At 54.8% G+C, this 19,190-nt stretch overlaps 2 protein-coding genes across 5 annotated transcripts in view; both read right to left on the reverse strand.

Annotated features, from left to right (window-relative positions):
- Positions 1-4,228, reverse strand: part of Slc38a8 (solute carrier family 38 member 8) — a 22,430-nt gene extending 18,202 nt beyond the window's left edge. The window contains exons 1-2 of one of the 3 annotated variants that reach the window (XM_010618354.3): positions 3,441-4,228; positions 337-535 (exon numbers count right to left, since the gene is read on the reverse strand). In XM_010618354.3, the coding sequence (XP_010616656.1) occupies positions 337-535; positions 3,441-3,629 (388 nt within the window). In that variant the 5' untranslated portion in view covers positions 3,630-4,228. Of the gene's footprint in view, positions 1-336; positions 1,621-3,440 lie in introns of those variants that run through there. The other 2 variants (XM_010618353.2, XM_010618352.2) reach the window with 2 other exon arrangements.
- A 5,214-nt stretch (positions 4,229-9,442) lies between these two features.
- Positions 9,443-19,190, reverse strand: part of Mbtps1 (membrane bound transcription factor peptidase, site 1) — a 50,506-nt gene continuing 40,758 nt past the window's right edge. For both annotated transcript variants that reach the window (XM_010618357.3, XM_010618358.3), the window contains exons 19-23: positions 18,387-18,527; positions 16,441-16,572; positions 15,191-15,317; positions 12,461-12,591; positions 9,443-11,295 (exon numbers count right to left, since the gene is read on the reverse strand). In XM_010618357.3, the coding sequence (XP_010616659.1) occupies positions 11,099-11,295; positions 12,461-12,591; positions 15,191-15,317; positions 16,441-16,572; positions 18,387-18,527 (728 nt within the window). In that variant the 3' untranslated portion in view covers positions 9,443-11,098. The remainder of the gene's footprint in view (positions 11,296-12,460; positions 12,592-15,190; positions 15,318-16,440; positions 16,573-18,386; positions 18,528-19,190) is intronic.

Consider the following 19,190-nt stretch of genomic DNA (forward strand, 5'->3'; position numbering starts at 1 on the left):
AAAAAAAAAAAAAAAAAAAAAAAAAAAAAAAAAAAAAAGAGGCAGTGAAGCGGTGCCCAAAGGAAAGCCTTAGGGGACCAGAGGGCAAGGTTGTGTGGCTGACCCCAGCCATCCCAAGCACAGAGGTGCTCCTGAGTGTCTCAACAAGGCTCCTTGCTGTGGCCCCATTTCCCCACCCATGAGGCGGATGCTCCCCGTACACTCTCTACGACCCTGCTGCTGACTGTTGTGTCTCCTGCCCCTCTGCAGCCCCCTGGGGCTCCACCCGGTGCTCTGCCCAGGGGACCTCATAGGCTCTGTGGCCTGGACCACTCGGAGTCCAGTGAAGGTACTCACACTTCTCCAGCTGGTCCCCGATCACCCTGAGGAAGGCCACGGAGATCATAAGCAGGTTGACGATGAAGCAGGCCTCACACAGCTTCCCCATGGGGGCGCCACACAACCTTCGGACCACGCCCTGGTAGGTGTCCTGGCCGCTGATGGAGGCTGCGTAACCCAGGGTGATTAGCCCGCTGATCAGGAACACCAAGGAGACCTGCGGAGCAGGATGGCGGGCTGGGCACACCTCAGATACACACCGCCTGCATGCGCCCTGACACAGAAGACTGCGGAAGCCACTCTCAAAATCACCCAGGCTGTAGGGGACGGACTGGAGGCGGGGCAGGCAAGCCTGGGGTCCGAATCTAACTGGGCTGCTCTCTGCTGGGCGGTGAAGACCGTCAGCCTCGGCTTTCCCATCTGTGAAGTGGGCAGCCCTGCCTGCCTCCTGAGGGTGCCCTACCTGGGCCGAGCACCCCACAGTGATGGGCATCCTCATCTCCTGGGGCCCCTCCGCAGCAGCTTAAATACAGTGTTTTTCTCCAGTGTTCACCATGAACACCTTCCACACACACAAGAGGATTAGAATTTTGCAACGAACCTTCAAAACCCACACGCAAACAGGCTCTGAGCCCGTTTTATTGTGTCTCCGTCTGTGCGGCACCAATCCATCCGAATCTTTAATTTTGGTGGTATTGGGGGAGCCCAGGCCCTTTCTTAAAAACTGTGAGGCGAGGTTTCCCTAAGTTGCCCAGGGCCTCCAATTTGCCAACCCTCCTGCCTCAGCTGCCTGTGTGGCTGAGAAAGCGGGTGTGGGTCACCACGCCTGGCTGGTCTGGGGGTGCATGTGGAGTGGTGGGTGTCAGCGTAATTCCCCCAAACGCTCCTTCATCCTCGTGGCTTCAGCTCCACAGAAGGCAATGGAGAATCCTCCGTGCTTCCCAGGGTGGTGTAACACGCACGTGTGATCCAAGCCCTTGCGGCACACAGAGCACGAGCCCACCTCTCACTGTCGGTTTCTGCCTCCATCCGACCCCCAGGAGAAAGCACCGACTTGGTATGTTTCTGCCTTCGGGGCCTTTCGTATCTGGCTTCCTCCACTCAGCACGGTGTGGGGGAGATTCGTGCCCATCGATGCTTTGTTTGGATGAATGCGTCCCATCCCAACTCCCAGCACCTGTGCTTGTGACCCGCAAACAGTCTTTGTCAATATAGGTAATGGAAATGCAATTAAACAAGCACGAGTCCTCGGCCACGGCGTTAAGGAGCTTCAGGTGAGGTGGCCCCAGGTCCAGTGACAAGGGTCCTTCCAGAGGTGCACGGCCCGTGAGAACAGGAGGGGATATGGCCTCCAGCCACGGGAGAGCCGTGAGAGGGGCTGGGACCGGAACCGTGAGCCGGAAGCCCCTGTGGTTTTAAGCACCACATTTTTCAGGAACTTGTTACAGCAGTTACGGGCACAGACGTCAGAGCTGTACAGTCAGGGATGGTGCACAGCCATTCCTCCTGCCCTGGGGCCCTTCGGCATCACTTTCCCTCTAGACTCCAGGCTTCCTGAAGGACAGTTGTGTCTTTTTTTTTTTCTTTTCCTGACATTTAGTCTCATAGCAGGCTTTCAGCTAATACCTGTGGCTGGAGGAAGGGAAGAGGGCGAGAGGAACACCCACAGGGCCGAATGACAGAGGTGACAGCCTGGGAACACCCACAGGGCCAAGTGACTGAGGTGACAGCAAGACAGTTAAGGGCCTTGGCTACCTACACAGGCCCGGTCTCTGCAGTACCCAACAGCAGGTCTGGGCTCCATTCAACGTTCAAACCTCCAGCCCCAACAAGGACATTACTCTTCGTCCACTGACCTCCCAGTGGGGCGCAACAGGCAAATGCTCCCAGGACTGGGCCAGCTCGGGGAAGGAGAAGGGGTCGGGGTCAGGGCAGAAATCTCCCTGGCTTCAGGAGTGACAGGCAGCTCCTCCAAGGTCCTGGATCTTCATGCTGATGTCACCTGCTGGTCCACTCCAGCCCCAAGGCAGCTCCTAGAGAAAGGAAGCCTGGGAGGGGCAGGGAGGAGGCTTCCCTTCACGAGCCTGGCTCCCTTCCGGCAAGGGAGTCCCCCTTGCCAAGTCTAGGGTCCCCTCTCAAGTCCGGAGGAATGGCCATGTCCCCCAGCAGAGCAGTCACAAGTTAGCCAGCCTGCAGGGGTGGCACGTCACAGCACAGAGGTGCCAGGAGATCCCTGGGCGCAAGGCGTAGGGACAGATACACACGTCTCCTGGCCTCACAGCTATTTCTACTACTGTGGCATTGCCGGGACCCTACCCCCAGCACACTGCTTCGTTATGGTGACTCTGCAATGACTTGGGACCATCTCTGTCCTCGTTCTTAATATGGTAGCCTCATAGAGCCCTGGTAGAAATGCAGGCAGGAACGCTGGGCCTCACACGCACCGAGAGAAGTGTCTGTCACAGCTGCTGGGCTCATTTTACCTTGCCTCCTCTCTGGGTCCACATGTGACTCTCCCACACCTCCACTGTCCAAGACTGACTCACCTGACCCATCTGATTTCCCACTAGAACAAAGCTCCGCGAGGACAGGAACCACACTGGCTTGCTCATGTGACCCCAGGACATGCCGGCCTGAGGTCAGCTGGCTCCCCTCAAGTGTGTTAGAGCCGACACCTGTCCAAGATCAACAGTTCCACGAGCCAGGAAGAGCAGCATGGGAAGACCAGTTGAGGGTGAGCACTGGAGGCTCAGTCTAACTGCTGGGAAGGGGTGGACCCTTCTGTGCTCCACCAGCCTGGCCTGAGTGGGCAGTCAGTGCCACACCTGTGTTGGGCCCCACCTGCACACAGCCCTGCAGCTGAGGTAGGAGCTGAGACCAGGTGGCTCCTTTCTGGCTGCAAAGATTCACAGATTGGGCCCAGCCGGCCTTTACCTCCTAGCCATTTAGCTGGGGATCTGACTCACCAGCCACTGAAGATGACGTCTTCTACCTAAGGCTGCCATGGGTCACCCATTAGTGGAGTGGGACCAGCGGCTCTGCATTAGCTATGTCAAGGATCCCACCCAGAAGAGCCAACGTTGACTCCCCAGGAGACCCCCGAATCCTTCCCGGGGACTTACCAGCTCCACCAGGAAAGCAGGCACCACGCCCCCAGCCTTGTGGAAGGCCCAGGGGAAGTTGAGCAGGCCAGCCCCCAGTGTTGATTTCAGCAGAATAAAGACAGCACCCAACGAGGACAAAGTGGGGGTGGCGGTGGCAGAGAGGGGCTTTTCCGGAAGACCTCTGCTTCCTCCAGGCGGTGCCTCCATGGCTGGGGCGTGAAGGACTGGAGAGAACGGCAGTCACCACCCTCCCCTCCTCCATGTCTTCCAAGCTCAGTCTCATGCCCGGGTCTCCGGCAGGTTCCTCTCCCCAAGTCTACAGGAACCAAAGCCCCTGGCTCAACCTCTCCCAGTCCCCGCCCTCTTCCTCTACCCTGGTCCCACTTTCCAAAGTCAAAGCTCAAAGCATTTGCCCCCACGACTTCTGGTCGTCACGGTGCTTTCTGCCCCGTTTATTCTCCCTCTCGACCCCCTTGACCCGTAGGCAACACAGACCCCTTCCTCCTCTCTTTTCTTGCAAAACTCCAGCTTCCTCGTCCCATCGATCCTTGGCACCCCCATCCGCACTCCTGTGCTTCTTAACTCTTGTACACCATGCCCATGCGCCAGCCCTTACCACCAAATCCACACTGTGAGGGGCAGGACAGCCTGGCCTCCCGGGGCAGGCTTGGGTCAGGGTGGCGGGGGTGGAGCAAGGAACAACCTAACTCTGCCAGTGACAGCTGGATCATTCACTCAGGATCCCTGGAGGATGCGCACGGGGCAGGAGTGAGCAGCCAGGACCACCGGACCCAAAGCTTGCGGCTTCTGAGCCTGCCGACCTGCTCAGGGTGTCTGAAAACATGGGACTCCCCACAGGCCCACCCCGGGGCGGGGCTTTCTCAGCAGCCCTGGAGGGCTGGAGAGAGCTTAGCTGGGAGTGATCAGGACCGGGGTTGCTGCCCCTGCCTTAGGCCCCAGCTTGGGGGGAGGCTGTGGAAGGCACCGAGCTGAGTGTCACGGACCCCGTGACCACATCTGCAAAAGGGAGCACCATTGAAGTTTGTCTCCTCTCACTCCCTCCGGCCCCAGCTCCAGAAGTAAGGCTGCTCCTGTGTCCACGTTCACCTCTGGGCTTGCTGAAACAGGCTGACTCCTTCCCTGTGGGCGCAGCCCAAAGACTCTGCCTTGAAGATGTGGTTGATCTTGACTTTGTGCCTCTTTGTCCCAGGAAATGGGGCTCCCTCTCACTCCCATCCCTACCCTGAGCTGGCATCAGAGTTCCCTGGAGCACTGTTCAAACAGACAGCAGGCGCCATCTCCAGCATTTCTGCCTCAGTGGAGCTGGCCCGGGAATCTGCATTCCTAACAAGTGCCCGGGCACCCTAATGCTGAGGGTCCGGCGCCCTCGTTGAGAATTGCTGCTTCAAATCAAGTGTCTTTGATGGCCAGAGCCCCACCCCAGCCCATCAGCCTGTATCTGAGAGCCCAAAGGGCTTCCACACTGGCTGCTGACCATCTCTGGCCCCTGGCTCGGTTACCTCCCTGAGGCGCCACACAGCACCTGACCAGCTGTGACCAGCTCCTCGGCTCAGATGTGTGGAAAGGGAGCCAGCCCTGAGGTCCAGGAGCTCGGGGCTGGGTGACTCAGATGTATTCATGTGCCCACAAGCCGCACTTTGCACAAGTGCTCACTTAAATTGTGAAAGGGCATCGCTGGCACAAAGTAGGGCCTAACGCTGGCTGGTGCAGCAGGCAGCTCACAGCGCCCCCAGTGGCCATGGCTGGAATTGGAATTCACACTAGAAATGGTCTTGCTTTTAGATATCACGCTCCGTCTGGCCCTGAGCTCACTGACCTGGCTCTGTCAAGGATGAACTGATGCATGAATGAATGCACTGACTCCAAAAAAGGGAAAGTTGCTCAGTCTCTCCACTCTGTTAGGTCCCTATGGCTGCTGTAATAAAATGCCACAAAAGTGGTGGGCATGGGGGTACAGGCCTGGGAGGCTGAGGCAAGAGGATCACAAGTAAGAGTCCAGCATGGTCAATTTAGTGGCTCAGGAGACTGTGTCTCAAAACTAAATAAAAGGGTGTTGGGGTTGTAGGTCATTGTGAAAGCCCTGGGTTCACTGCCTAATAAGGAAGAAACAAAAACACAACAGAAAAACCAACCAAGCATTTACTCTCTTGGTTTCAGAGGCCAGAATTCTAAGGTCCAGGAGTGGGCAGGGCTGCGCTCCCTCCGGAGGTTCTGGAGGGATGGTCCTCCTGCCTCTGCTGGCTCTTGGGGGCTGGGGCCACATCAGTCACACCCCTGCCTCTGCCTTCACATGGGCCGCTCTGCGCGAAGGCTCCCAGGAGGCCCACGGTGGTCTGAGGTCCAGGGTGGGGCCCAGCTGGCAAAGGCCCTTCTTGCTGCCCCAGCCCATGTCACTCAAGTGAGGTCACTAGCACGCTCCTGCCAGCTTGCACATTGGCGGTCACGTGTGACTCTCCCCTCGGTGGTCACAACAGGACCGTCACCCATGTACCGCCAGTGGCCAGTCGCTCAGCAGGGACACAGGACAGGGAGGATGGCGCTGGGGCACCAGTGGGCCCGCACGCGGTGTTCACACAGGCTCAGGGCTCCCAAGCAGCTAAGCCACTCGTTCTGCCCCAAACCGGGCCTCCCGAGAGAAGATGCAGAGCCCTGCACCAGCGGCTGGGGCTTTGTTCCCCTTAATCTGGCTGAGGGGCTGGGGCACTTCCCTGTCCCTGCCGTAGGTCCCTCATTAGCTGCCCATTAGTGTGCATGACTTAGAAATTGTCCACTAGGCTGTGAAATTCCAGGCAATGGGGAAAACCTCTTAATTCCGAGGGGCTTTGATATCCACCCTCTGCGGCCAGCATCACAGGGCTGCGTGACCTTTCCCAAGATGTTCAGGGGCACCCTGCTGGGCCCCATCTGCTGCCATGGCTGCCTGCACTCTGCCCGGACCACCAGGCCTGGCGCCAGCTCTAGTGTGGAGGGCAGGAGAGGAGGTGCACGGGAGCCCTGGGGACCATGTAGGTGGTGGCACACACAGCTCCCCACACTGCGGCCGCCTCCCTCCTGCATTCCCTGTCCATCGGGGGACGCCCAGGGACCCCCAGGGCAGCGGGGGCGGCTGTCTCCTCTGTGCTCACACATTGGGAAGTTCTGGGTTAGATGGCAGGCAGGACTCCTGGTGAGGTGAAGGGAAGCCTCGTCACTCGCTGGCTTCTTGGGCGCCTTCTGCCTGGGGTTGCTGGGCGGAGCCGGGGGAGGCCTGAATGACTCAGCTTTGGTGTTGAGGCAGGGGAGAGCATGTCACCTTCCCCAGTTAGCCTCTGCCCCATTGGGACCTTCCAGAACGTCCTCGGACCCTGAGGATCCTTCTCGGCGGCCATGCTGGCGCCTCCCTGGAGTCCCAGAGTAATTGGCGGCCAGCAGGGCAGGAAAGAACTCCTATCATTGCTCCCAGGAAGCCTGACAGCCAGACGTTCTGTCAAAGCTGCGTTCTGAACAGGCAGGGCCTCCAACAGGTCCCCCGCCCCTGAGGCCAGGGCCACTCCTGCTCTGCAGCTTTCAGTCCTGGCCTGACCCACGCGGGCAGCTTGACAGCCGCTGGTGCCACACCTCCGAGCAAGGCTTCCACGTCCTCCCGTGCAGGGTCCCTGGACTGAAGTGTGGCTGCAGCACCAGCAAGCAGCCTGGACCTAGTCCTCCCGTGGAAACGCATGCTACTGTGGGGACGGAGAAACCCAGTGTGGTCAGCTGACGAGGGCCCCGAGATGGCTTTGTCCTAAGCTGTAGAGCTTGTAAGAATGTGAATGCACATCAAGCTTCCCACATCTCAAGGCCCTTGAGTTACCCAGGTGGGCCCGATGTCATCAGAGTGTCCTTGGAAAGGAGCCCAAGAGTGGTCAGAGGTCAGACAGGAGACGGCAGGGGCCGGGGTGGGGGTGGAAGACAGGAAGAAGCCAGAGCCAAGTCTGCAGCAGCCCCTGGGGCTGGGAAGGGTGGGAAGTAGATTCCCTGGCAGAGCCTCTGGGAGGACCAGCACCAAGACTTCGGCCAGTGAGGTCACGTACGGGCTCCCAAGCTCCAGAAATGCAGAACAGACATGCTCCTTTAAGGCAGCAGATCTGCGGTCACTCACTGCAGCAGGAACTGGCAGGGAACATCCTGGCCTGAGCTCGTCCTACCCAGGGGGACCCTAAGCCACTAGCTCCCCGCCACCACGGTCCTCCATCTCCTCCTGATGCAGCTGGCTCAGGAGTCCCAGACCGAAGGGGTAGGAGGGACCTGAAACTCAGTGCATGCGAGCCTTCCTACAGCCCTTGCAGTCCCTGTCCCTCCTGCCTGTCCTGGCTCATGCCGGGGTCTGAAGGGCCAGAGAGCCTCACTCGGAGCCGGCCTGGCCACGTCCACTGGGGAGGTTCATGTATGCACTCGAGAGGAAGAGAAGTAGCAGAATGAGCATAAAATCCACCACTGTAACCACCGGCAAGTATGCACTATAGGGACTTTAAATACACTTTCCATGGAGTGCAACTCCACAACGACCTAATTCCAGAGCACTTCCTCACCCCAAAGAAAGCTCCTGCCCCTGGCCCTGACAGCCACTGACCTGCCTGTATCCTCTGGACGTGTTGTGGAAGTGCGATCATACAAGATGTGGTGTCTGGACTGTCTTCTCCCGCCTCTCCGCCCCATGTCTAAGGCTCACCACGCTGTGGCATGTGTTGGGACTCCATCACCCGCACCACAGCAGGGGGACGGCTGGTCTGCAGGGACCACAGCATTCATGGACAGCCCGGTGCAGCTCTGCCTCTTGGCCACCGTGCAGGCTTCAGCCTTGAAGTTCCTCCCAGAGGTTTTTGACTGTCCACTTGTCTTCCTCTCAGGAGTGGAGCCGGTGGACTATACGGTAACTCTGCCCCAGAGGAGCTCTGAAACACATTTTCAGGTTCTTCCCAATGAGCAGGTGACTTGGGTTGGGAGACAGGCCCTAAGGCCTTATTTCCAGGACACCTACTGCAATGCCTCTGGATCACCAGCAAAGGAAACCAGTGTCCTCCATGAAGATCTACCTGGGTGGGCCTTAAAAAAATCAAGAATCGTGATACTTTTCTGGAAACGTCTAGTGAGTATACATAAGAATGGGCAGGCTGTTTTCCAAGAAGTCCTGACTCTTCATTCTGTGTGCAGCCACTCCAGATCCACAGGGCCTCTGGTTAGCAAGTTTCTTCTGCCCACCTGGCATGGAGTGCTTTAGGGCTCATGCCAGGCCAGCTTTGGGTTATCTCAGTGTTGCAGGCCTAGAGCATCCGAGGGCCCCCTGCTCTGCACCTCAGGTCACGCCCAGAAGCAGGTGCCAGTGCAGCTGCTGCCAGTCGGCCTCTAGAGGTCAGTCCTTGTGGGCGGTGCCCCGAGGGATGGTGCAGGGGAATACGCTGTGCACAATACAGCATGGGCAAGTGGGTGTGGAAAGGCCTGGACTGCCCGTGTAGGACTGGCAGGGAGACAAGGGGGCCCCACAGCTAACTGCTCCTCGTCTGGACAGTAGACGCCACACTCAGAGCCATGTTCACCTGCTAACAATGAGTACTGGACCCTGTGCCCAACTCTGACACCTTCGGGGCTGAGGTGACAAGAGTGGGCACTTCCTAGGCTCTCAGGAACACATAAAGTCCTGCAGAAGACAGCAGCCACTAACGCAGTCAGCGCTGCGGGGACCCACAAGGACAAGGCGGCCTGAGCAGCCCCTCCTCTCCTCTCCCCAACTTCTTCCTGCTTGTGACCGTCACCCTGCCACACCCCTGGGCCTCTGCTCTCCTGCATGTGTGGGTGGCGCTGGCCAGGAGGCGCGTGGAACACACCTGTCGGGCTGGGACGAGATAGGACAGGCTGCCCTGGGTCAGGTGATGGTCTCTTAGACGTGACCCAAGCAACCAAGGAAGTAAGTAGAACAACTGGACTTCATCAAAATCTAAAGATTCTATGTTCAAAAGGTACCATCAAGAAAGTGAAAAGACAACCCAGAGAATGAGAGAATACTTGCTAAGGGATTTGATCTGAAATACATAAAGCGTCTTACAACTTAAGAATAAAGATGTAAACAACCCAATTAAAAGAGGGTAACACTTCTCCGAAGATACACAAATGGCCGATGATACCCCTCAACAAATGGCCGAAGACCTAGTATGCTCCCGGAACCGCACGAGGCTGAGGGTGTTACAACTCCAAAAGAACGACCAAGGAACACACAAAAAGATGCTCCATACACTTAGTTTTTAGGGAAGTACGAATCACACCACAATGAGACGCCACTTTGGCCCTGGTGGGGTGTCTTCAATGAGAAAGAAAGTAATAAGAGTCGGCCAGGATGTGGAGAAACCGGACCTCTCCGCTGAAGGATCCAAGTCCCGGCAGGCGTATGAAAGGGTGCAGCCCCTTTGGAGCAAAGATGCGCAGCTCCTCCGAAAGTTAACTTGGAATCGGACTTCACTCCCGGGTGAAAACACACACCCGAGCCTCACAGTAGCTCACTTCACAAGAGCCAGAGTAGGTGACCCACCAGTGATGGAGAAAAAGGCCATGCTCCATCCGTACAGTGGAACCGTGTTCAGCTGCGAGGAGGAACGAGTCCTGACACACGCCACGAGCCCCGAAGACACGATGCGAAGAGAAAGAAGCCAGCTGGGAGGGTGGGGAGCACGGGGACGGGGTGCTCTGGGGAGTCGACAACACTGTGGAGTTCGGCAGCGAGTGCTGGTGGCTGCATAATCCAGTGAATGCACTAAAACTCACTGAACTGTACCCTGTAAGATGGAAATTGGACTGGGGACACAGTTCGGTGGCACAGAAGGCCCCGAGTTCAATTTCCAGTACCAAAAATGAATGAATGAATGAACCAACGAATGAATGAAACAGAAAGGTCTGTATCTCAATTACAAGAACAAAACACCTCGGCAGGCCAGCTCGAACTCATTTCGCACTGTCTCCGACAAATGGGACAGGCAGGAGAGCCATTTAGCAACACCTCCCAGCTTCATACAGGTAATGCGTATTTATTGAAAATTTTCTTCACCAACAATGGTGAAACCAAGACCCCAAATTATAAAACATGGCGGCAGTTGATACTTATAAAAATAAAGCCAAGGTCTGTTTCACAGATTTGTGCAAGTTTCTTCAGCTCTGTCTGCCTCTCATCACAAAGGAGATGACGGATCTGAGACTGCATGGTGGAACAGTACAAAACTGCATTCCGTGGACAAAAAAATAGCTTTGCTTTCAAACAGCACAAGTCTTTAAAGTGACTTTTCCCGACAATAAATATAGAAAATGGCCTTTAACAAGCACATCTTAACTTGGTCAAGGTCATTACATTTATGTAAAAAGTTCACCCTCCCTGCAGGGCCGAGGCCTTCTCAGTTCTCCGAGACTTTGGTGCACCGAGCAGCTGCGTGGGATGCTGCTCCAGGCTGAGCCGGAGTCCCCCAGATGGGTCCCCGGCGATGACGTATTTCAAGATGTACTGCGGGCCTGGGCCCAGCACAGGGGGAGGCTCGTGCAAACCGATGGCTGGAGCCGCAGCTGAAGACTGGGTCCTCCCGGGAAACCATGAAGGATCTGCTTGTCCACCACAGCCATCCTGGACGGTGCTCTGGCTCACGCGGCCGGAGCAGGGGTCACACAGATGGGGTCTTAGGAGGGTGAACCTGCTGCACGAGCTGCGGGCGTTTCACCCTGGGCTTCCTCCGCTTCGGCCTGCTCTTGGCCTTGTTGATTTGTACCACAAAGAAGGCCAGGACCACCATGGCTCCCAGGAAGGCGAAGACAGGGATGGTCTGGCCCACCTCCTGGTTGTAGCGGCCAGGCATGATCCCTACGAGAGGAAATGGTCAACAGGGTCAGTGCCACCAGTGCAGCTTTCATCTATGAATCAGGTCACCACAAACTAAAGGCCAGCTGCTTTCACTACTCAGGCTTAGAGGGCGAGCCTCACTTTAAACCTCGGTCTCAGGGACCAGGCCAGCAACTGTGTGGGTGGCGGGTCTGCAGCATCCTCATAAGTGGGCTCGGGTGGGGCGTCTGCTGCTCTTCCTGGGATCCCTGCAGACACAGACAGCCTACAACAGCAGGGCCCAGAGAGGTGCTCTGTCTTCCTAAAACCAGCAGGAGGTCAAGTCTCAGTCCAGGGAGAAAGAGGGGCACACCGCAGTTCCACTTAGCAGAGTGGCAGGAAGGAAGAGGCAGTGAGGACCACGGGCCATGTCCCCTGCTGAGACAGCCCTCCATGGATGGGGTGTGTGGCCGAAAAGCCACATGGCCATCAGAGGACTCTTGGTTAGAATGTCAGGGACTGTAACTGGGTCACTCCCAGGGCTCCCGAGCTCCCACGGTCAGTGTTCCCCGTGCCTCACACACGAGACCCTCTGCACATGTAGGGCTAACCCTTCCGGGCCACGACCAAACCCAGAGCAATCCCCCGGGGAACTGTGGGCTCTTGAGGAGTCTGCAGTGGAGTTCAGAGCAGAGGGTGTGGTGTTCACTCGCTAGAGTGATCCAGTACCAATCGACCCAGCTACAGAGGAAGAACCTGGCCCAAGCAGCTGATTCAGGCCAAAGGCAGTCTGTGGGGAGGGGATGGGCTATGTCAACCCCAGGGCCACACGCCAGCTTTGTCAAGAGCAATCCCAGATGGCTAGGGCAGACAATCGGAGACCCCAGGAACCAGCAAGGCTACCACAAAGCCATCAGAGGACAGCACCCCTGAGGTTCACAATATATGACTGCAAAATTTTCAGAAATGTGCAAGTTACTCCAGAAAAAGTTTAAACACCTGGCTAGTATAAAGGAAAGTGAAATTTGAACGTCTATGTAGAATTCTCCTAATGAAACAAAGTCTTCATTTTGACCTGCTCTTGGCCTTACTGATCTGTATCACACAGAAAGCCAGAACCACCCCGGTTCTGACAGAAAGGGGCTGGTCCACTCCTGAGGGACAAACACAGAACCATTTAGCACCGTATCAAAGCTCCAAGCCTCACCTCCAGGAATGTCCCAGGCACCACTTTCTCCAGGGGACAAGGGTCTCACTTGAGGGCGATTTGATCGGAAGTTGGGTAACGCCACTTTGTCCAAGTCGATGGAGAGCAACTTCTGATGTTTCCAAAGATTACTTCGGAGAAATGGAGTTAAAACAAAATAAAGATAAGCAACTGTACCAGCCCTAGGAGGCTTAGAGATGCCTAAGAAATAGCAAGTGATCTAAAAGGTGCCTGGGGCGTCTCCATCTGTGGTCCTCACTGGCACTGTGGAGCATCCAGAGCAAGGGGCCTCTTCCAGGTGCTGAGGCAGAAATGCCAGAGTCAAGTCCCTGCTCCCAGAAGGGATCTGTCCCACTGGGTTTATAATATTGCCAACAACAGCTCGCTGCTGGAAACATCGCCAAGCAACCTGAGAAGACGGCTGGGGTGCACAGAGGAGCTGAAGCCAGGTAAGCGACACGGGCTGGGACTGCAGGGCAGCACCAGGTCCTCTCCTTGAGATGCCGGAGCAGTCACAGCTGCTTTCTGACAAGCACAAAGCAAACCAGCAGAGTGGACTCCACAGCCACTCACAGGAGCAGGTGGGTGCTGAGACCAGATATCATCGCGTCCTTAAGCGGGTCAGTGCAGAGAGCGTGCGTGAATGTGCAGGAGTCCGTGCCCACCCCACTGCAGGCTGGTGAGCATCATGTGCAACCTGGGTGCTCCGTGGGCCCACATGACGAGAACTGCAGAGCCCAGCAGCTGCCCCGCTGGCAACAGCAATGGCAGCAGACAGCTTGGGAAGATGACTCGGTTACAGCAAAGGGTACAAATGGAAACCCAAGGGGCAACACTTGCAAAGAGGGCGGCCCTGTCTGTGCTGTTTATTCCCTAGGACCCTGTTGGCCTGTGCCCTTTGCCTTGTTCAGGGCAGGTAAAGACACCAGTCCTTTCAGCAGTGTGTGGGCTGCATGGCCCTTCAATCACTGGGTGATGGTGCCCGATGGAGCAGTGGTGCTCACAGCACCCCGTGCTGCCACCCAAGAATTTCACACACACGAAGGAAAGACAGTAGAAGGTGCTTCCAGGAGTGACACTCCCGCACACAGTGACATCCAGTGAAAAATCAGAAAAGCCCTAATTTCAGAAGATGGAATTTCGCCCTCGGCATGGCCCACAGCTGCCTGTAGCTGTCTAAAGCTGTACTCCAAATGTCTTTTAGATTCAGAATATGCCTCTATCTAGGTCTTTGAGGACTGAGAATAATTTTCAACAAGATGTGAAATGGGAGATAAATGTGAAGCGTGGCAGTGTATCAAGGAGAAGGAATTACTGAAAATGACAGTCGAAATCAAATTTCAGGAGCAGCGCATTATCTACACCCTGATGGGCTCCACTTTTGAGGGGTTATTTGATGTGGGCAGACGGATCACAAAGGATGTTGTTATCTGTTCCTCAGAGTCTTGGGCAACACTGAGGAGCATAATTTGTTCTCTGGAACTTCAGCAAACACTGACTGTTCTCTGGGTATGAATTGCTGACTATGCCTGGAATTTAAAGTCTGATCTGCATGCTAGGACAGTAGTAGGTTATAAATAAATAGGATGCAAAAATGGAAACATACCCAAAGTTTTAAATGATGGGATGCTAACTAGAATGGAAAAGTAGTCAGTAATTAGAAGGTTTACAAAGAAAACTGCTTCTGAGAAGATACTGTGATGTGATACTAAGGCTACCCTAAAGGAGGCATGTGGTCACCACGTGGTGAGTTCGCCTTTCTGCCTGTGGGAACAGTAAAGCCAAGAACAGGTCAATGCCTCCCTCAGGCATCCTCCTCCTCCTCACAGCGTGGAGGGTTGCTGTCTGTCCAAGCCCGTGCCAGGCCTGTCTCCTGCCAACCCAAGCACACTGGCAGCCTCAAGGGCGGGGAAAGAAGGTAGGCAGGCAACCTCTCCAGAGGCCACCAGGGCCAGGGGTGTGTGGGGGGTGCCAGGCAGCAAAGGCCAGGAGAGATGAGCAAGTAGGGACTGGGATACTCGGCTCCCTCTTCACCGAGCCAGGACAATCCTCCATTCACCTCACATTCCCTTGGCTCGAGAGAAAGGAGGAGGTGAAATCACACCCAACTAGCTTGGCCTAGCTGAAGACAGCAGCAACAATTCCAGGAAAATGATGTAAATCAAGAGGATGACTTGACACGAGACAGAGAAGCAAGTGACCTGTTCTGGCACCACACGCAGATATGCAATAACTGGCAGATGAAGTCAGGGCCTCCCTGAGACTGGGGCGTTCCCCAGCCACACAGCCAGACAGGAAGCGAACGGTACGGCTTTCCTGGCTGGGCTGCTGCGGCAGGATCCATACCTACCCAGAGCCTGGGGTGGCACAGGGATCTATCTGTGCTGACACGCTGGATGGGGCCTAAGTGCACACAGCGGCCCTCAGCTCCCCAGTACAGAGCCACTGCCGCTCAGGGGCAGCGCAGCTGGACCATGGCTTTCGACTATGGGATGACTAACTTAACACAGTGCTGACGCTCCAAGCACTCACTCCTTTATGTAGGATGCCACCAAAGAACATATTTCTAAAGGTCACGACGGGGGTTCACTAATTTAAATAACCACCAGGAAATGACAACCCAGATTTGATGATTCAATAATATTGCCAGTAAAATTCCATCCTCTCCTATTAAAAAAGAACGAGTCATAAGCCCCGTAGAAGGGAGAGGAAGTGTAGTTAGACACTGACCTGGGCGCTGTCTCATTCAAAGGCTGTGGTTTGGCCCATGACAGGTGTGGACAGGCTGGCAGAGGCCGAGGCTTTGGGTCTCCCAAATGGGCCTCAAGAACCTTGGAGTATCGATGAAGATGGTTTCCTGTGGTTAGCAGCAATGTCAACAAGAAAGGAAACCGTCACTGTGATGAACAGGGAGGAAACACGGCTCATGTGCCTGTCTGTGCTTCCTGCTGAGAGCCCTCTGTGCCCGGCCAGCCATCCCCACAGGCGTCGGGACCACACTTGACAGCTGCCCAGGGATCATGTGTCCTCCCCACTGAATCAGGGGTGTGGAAACCCAGCTCAGTTCCCTTCAGCCTGTTCATCTGAGTGCAGGGCCCTGGCTGGCCACCCTCTGCTGACCATCATCACACATAAGACCACTTTCAAGGAATCTAGAGATGCGGTCCTGAAAAAATCTTCCTCTTCTGAAATACTTTATTCTCTCAGATCTGCTCCATCCTAAACCGTGACCACTAGCTACATGTGGCTATTGAGTAACCGACACAAACTAGTGTCACACGGCTAGATGGTATTTCCAAGGCACTATGCTAAAGTCCACTGTTAAAATAAATTTCACCTTCCTTTTCATTTTTTTTAAGGTTTGGTGGAAAGTTGTACGGTTTTATTTATTTATTTTGGGGGGGGGTACGAGGGATTGAACTCAGGACCTTATGCTTGTGAGGCAGGTGCAATGCCACTGAGCTAAAGCCCTGGCCTGTGGTGGAAAGTTTTAAATGATATCACATTCATTTCCAGGGACAGTGCTTGGAGGACTGGAATGTGCAGGCAGGATGGGTATGGGACCTGGCCTGCCATGGGAAGAATGGGTGGAGCCTCCAGAGCACTAGCACAGGACTGCCTGGAGGTCCAGCTTCCAGCTCCGCTGCCCATGCCGTAACCTGGGCAGCTCCTCAGTTCCCTTCAGCCCTATTCTTCATCGGTAAGCTGCAACAACAGTATGTGCTTCCACAGCATTCCTGGAGGGGTTAGGGAGCTAATAACCCAGCTCGGTGCCTGTACCCAGTGAATGCCCAAGCATGTTGGCGGTTGCTCCTGAAGACCCTAGGGCAGGTGTCTCACCTGTGAGGGCAGCATGGGGAGGCTGGCTGCATGGGCCGTGTCCACCCACCCCGGCCCCAGTAGCCACTAAGAAACGCTATCAGTGATACCCACTAACCCACTTCCTGAAGCAGCGATGAGGCTACCGGGAGGCCACTCACCTTCCATCCTCTCAGGGGCAGCTGAGCCCATTCCGCTGGGAGGGCGCTGCCGGTTCCCCGAGTGGCTGAGGCTGGGCGGGGTGACCCCGTACGATGTGTACTGAAGGAGCGCATCCAGAAGCCAAAAGCAGTCTGCAGGATAACAGACATATTGTCCAGGAATCGTTTTAGAAAAAGGAATCTCTACAGCAAAATAAAAGAAAGCTAGCTCCCTAAAAGAAGGGGAAATGGGTATCTAGGACTCAGAAGTGAGGTCAAACTAACCCTGGCTCACCCTAGGTCCCCATTCTCATGGGACCCGACTCTCCACAGCAGGGGTTGCAGCCCACTCAGGTACCAGTGCCTTGGGCCCCAGGCAGGTTCCTGCCACCGTCACTGGGCCGGGCTAACTGCTCCAGGCCGCTCCCAGACCAGGACAGGATGGAGCTCAGTGCACGTGACACCTACTGAGGCAAGAATGGCCTGGAGAGCAGGAGCGCTAAGGAAAAGGGATGAGAAGAGGGCACAAAGGCTTCTCAGATTCCACCGTCATCCCAGAGGTGCTCCCAAGGGCAGGAAGTGGACTCTCACTGAGAGGACGTACCATGGGGACATGGGCTCCAGGTAGGCACACAGCAGTCATGAATCTGGGATGGCCTTTGAGTCAGGGGGTCCTGGCCAGAGTGGCTGATTCTTCTCTGGGGTTATCTTGCAGCTGAGGCTCCAGACTGTCCACAAATCTCACTGTGAGCCACCGATGCCCCTTGCTGCATCAAGCTGGAACTTTACCTGCACACTGCTCTCCTCAGCCTGCCTGCCCGGCCCATCACCACTACCTATGATGATGTGAGCACCAGGAGAGGAAAATGCTGCAAAGTGCGTTTCTGTCTCCAAAGAGCCCTCTGGTCAAGCACAGAAAGGCCCTGAAAGATCCTAAAAGCTCCTGTTTGAAATTTAAAGATGAGGGCAACCTCTCAGGTATTTAAAATTTTAATAAGACTCTTACCAGGAGATCGCAAATCTTAAAAGATAATCTCTGTGGAAATAAATCATTAATCTTCTTTTAACTGTGACTTTAAACCTCATTTTTGATTTTAAAAAGACCAATCATATTCTCAGGATTTAAGCAAATGCCTGGAGTTTAGTCAACCGGATCGTAAAGTCAGAGAGAGACACAACACTCAGCTCTCCTCACCCACCTGATGCCTGCTTCCCAGAGCTGCTCGCTGTCCCAAACTGGGCCCTCACCCGCTACCGCCCCACCTCCCTCTCCAGCAGTCCCTCAGTCAGGTTTCTCTTCCAGTTTTCTCACCATCTCACCAGATAAATACGTATGACACTTTCACGACTGTTTCCTCCTTCACAAAAATCAGAAAAATCAACAGTCTGTGTCTAAGCCCCAACCCCCCACAATGGGAAGTTTCATCAGAAGAGGCTGAAAACCAGAAGAGCTCTAGAGTTCAGTGCCCTTCACCTCTCCTTCACCCCTGAAAGTGTAACAGAAGAGCCTCACTGAGAAAGGCTCTCAGCGGCCCAGGCTTGCAGGTCTTGGGGACAGCTAGGGGAGAGGCCTGCAGGCAGGATGGCCTGAAGACCAGGTCAGAGCAGAACAGGGTACACGCATGCCCACATGTCACTGCGTCCCTGAGGTGCACATATCCGGTGGGGTGAGGGGGTCCAGGAAGGGTAGAACCTGGGTCACTCAGTGTGGTGACACTGGCCCACTGGCTATGGGACTAGAAGATGAAGGAGGAAGGCACTGCAGCTTGCAAAGGCAGGCTTGTTTTGCTTATTAAACGCTATCAAGATATTCCAAGCATCAAAGCCACTGGAACTTCCCGAGCTGTCCCTGGCTCACATGAGCAGTGCCTATTTACTCACCAGCATTTTGTCACTGCTTTTCCAGGCACAAAGGGGAAGAAGGGGTCTGTGCCCAAGTCACTAAATCCCATTTTCTTTTCTCGTACCTTTCTGTCGGTGACTGTCATCCAAGCAATTGGAGTCTCCATACAGCACAATCCGGCCTCCACCCTCAGCTGGAATCTGATAAAGTCCTAAAATGGGGACATTTTCAACAACCGATGTCTCCTGCTTTAAAACCTCCAAGCCTGAAACAACACAAGGCAGCACTGAGCCTCTGGGTTGAGGAATGATTTCTCAGTTTCCACCTGAGATTTAATCCAAATGACTGGACGGGGGGGGGAGATAGCAAAATCTAATAGTATTCAGTCAAAACAGTGCAAACTTTAAGGGGAGAAAAGCATTATCTTAAGTATCACTGATTTTGGCTTTAACAGAATTCACTCTGTGTGCACTGCTGAACTCTCATTTTCCTTTTAAAGAGCAGCACATTACATTTACAATCCTAAAGGCGTCACTTCTTTTTCACCCTACAACACAAGCTTCTGTCCTTCCTATTACACTGAAAGGCATTTCGGACCTCCTGTACAGGGGCAGCCAGCCAGTAGCTCCCACTAAACTGGGGTGTCCCTGAAGAGTTACACAGGCTGACAGCAGAGGCATTGTGTTTATTGTTGAAAGAAGTACAAACATCACTGATTTCTTTTTTTTGGTACCTGGGATCAAACTTGGGTCTTTGTGCTTGCGAAGCAGGCACTAGAACCACTGAGCTAAATCCCTGGCCCTGATTTTGTAAATGTATATCCACATAGTATTTTCCATTTAGATTTGAAGTACTTTACATTAATTTCACAAATATAAACTTGCATTGGTAGAGCCTTCTCTTTTTTTTTTTTTTTTTTTTTTTTTTT

Source organism: Fukomys damarensis, unplaced genomic scaffold (assembly GCF_012274545.1).
Source record: "Fukomys damarensis isolate Sample0158 unplaced genomic scaffold, DMR_v1.0_HiC HiC_scaffold_32, whole genome shotgun sequence".
In the NCBI taxonomy this organism is placed as follows: domain Eukaryota; kingdom Metazoa; phylum Chordata; class Mammalia; order Rodentia; family Bathyergidae; genus Fukomys; species Fukomys damarensis.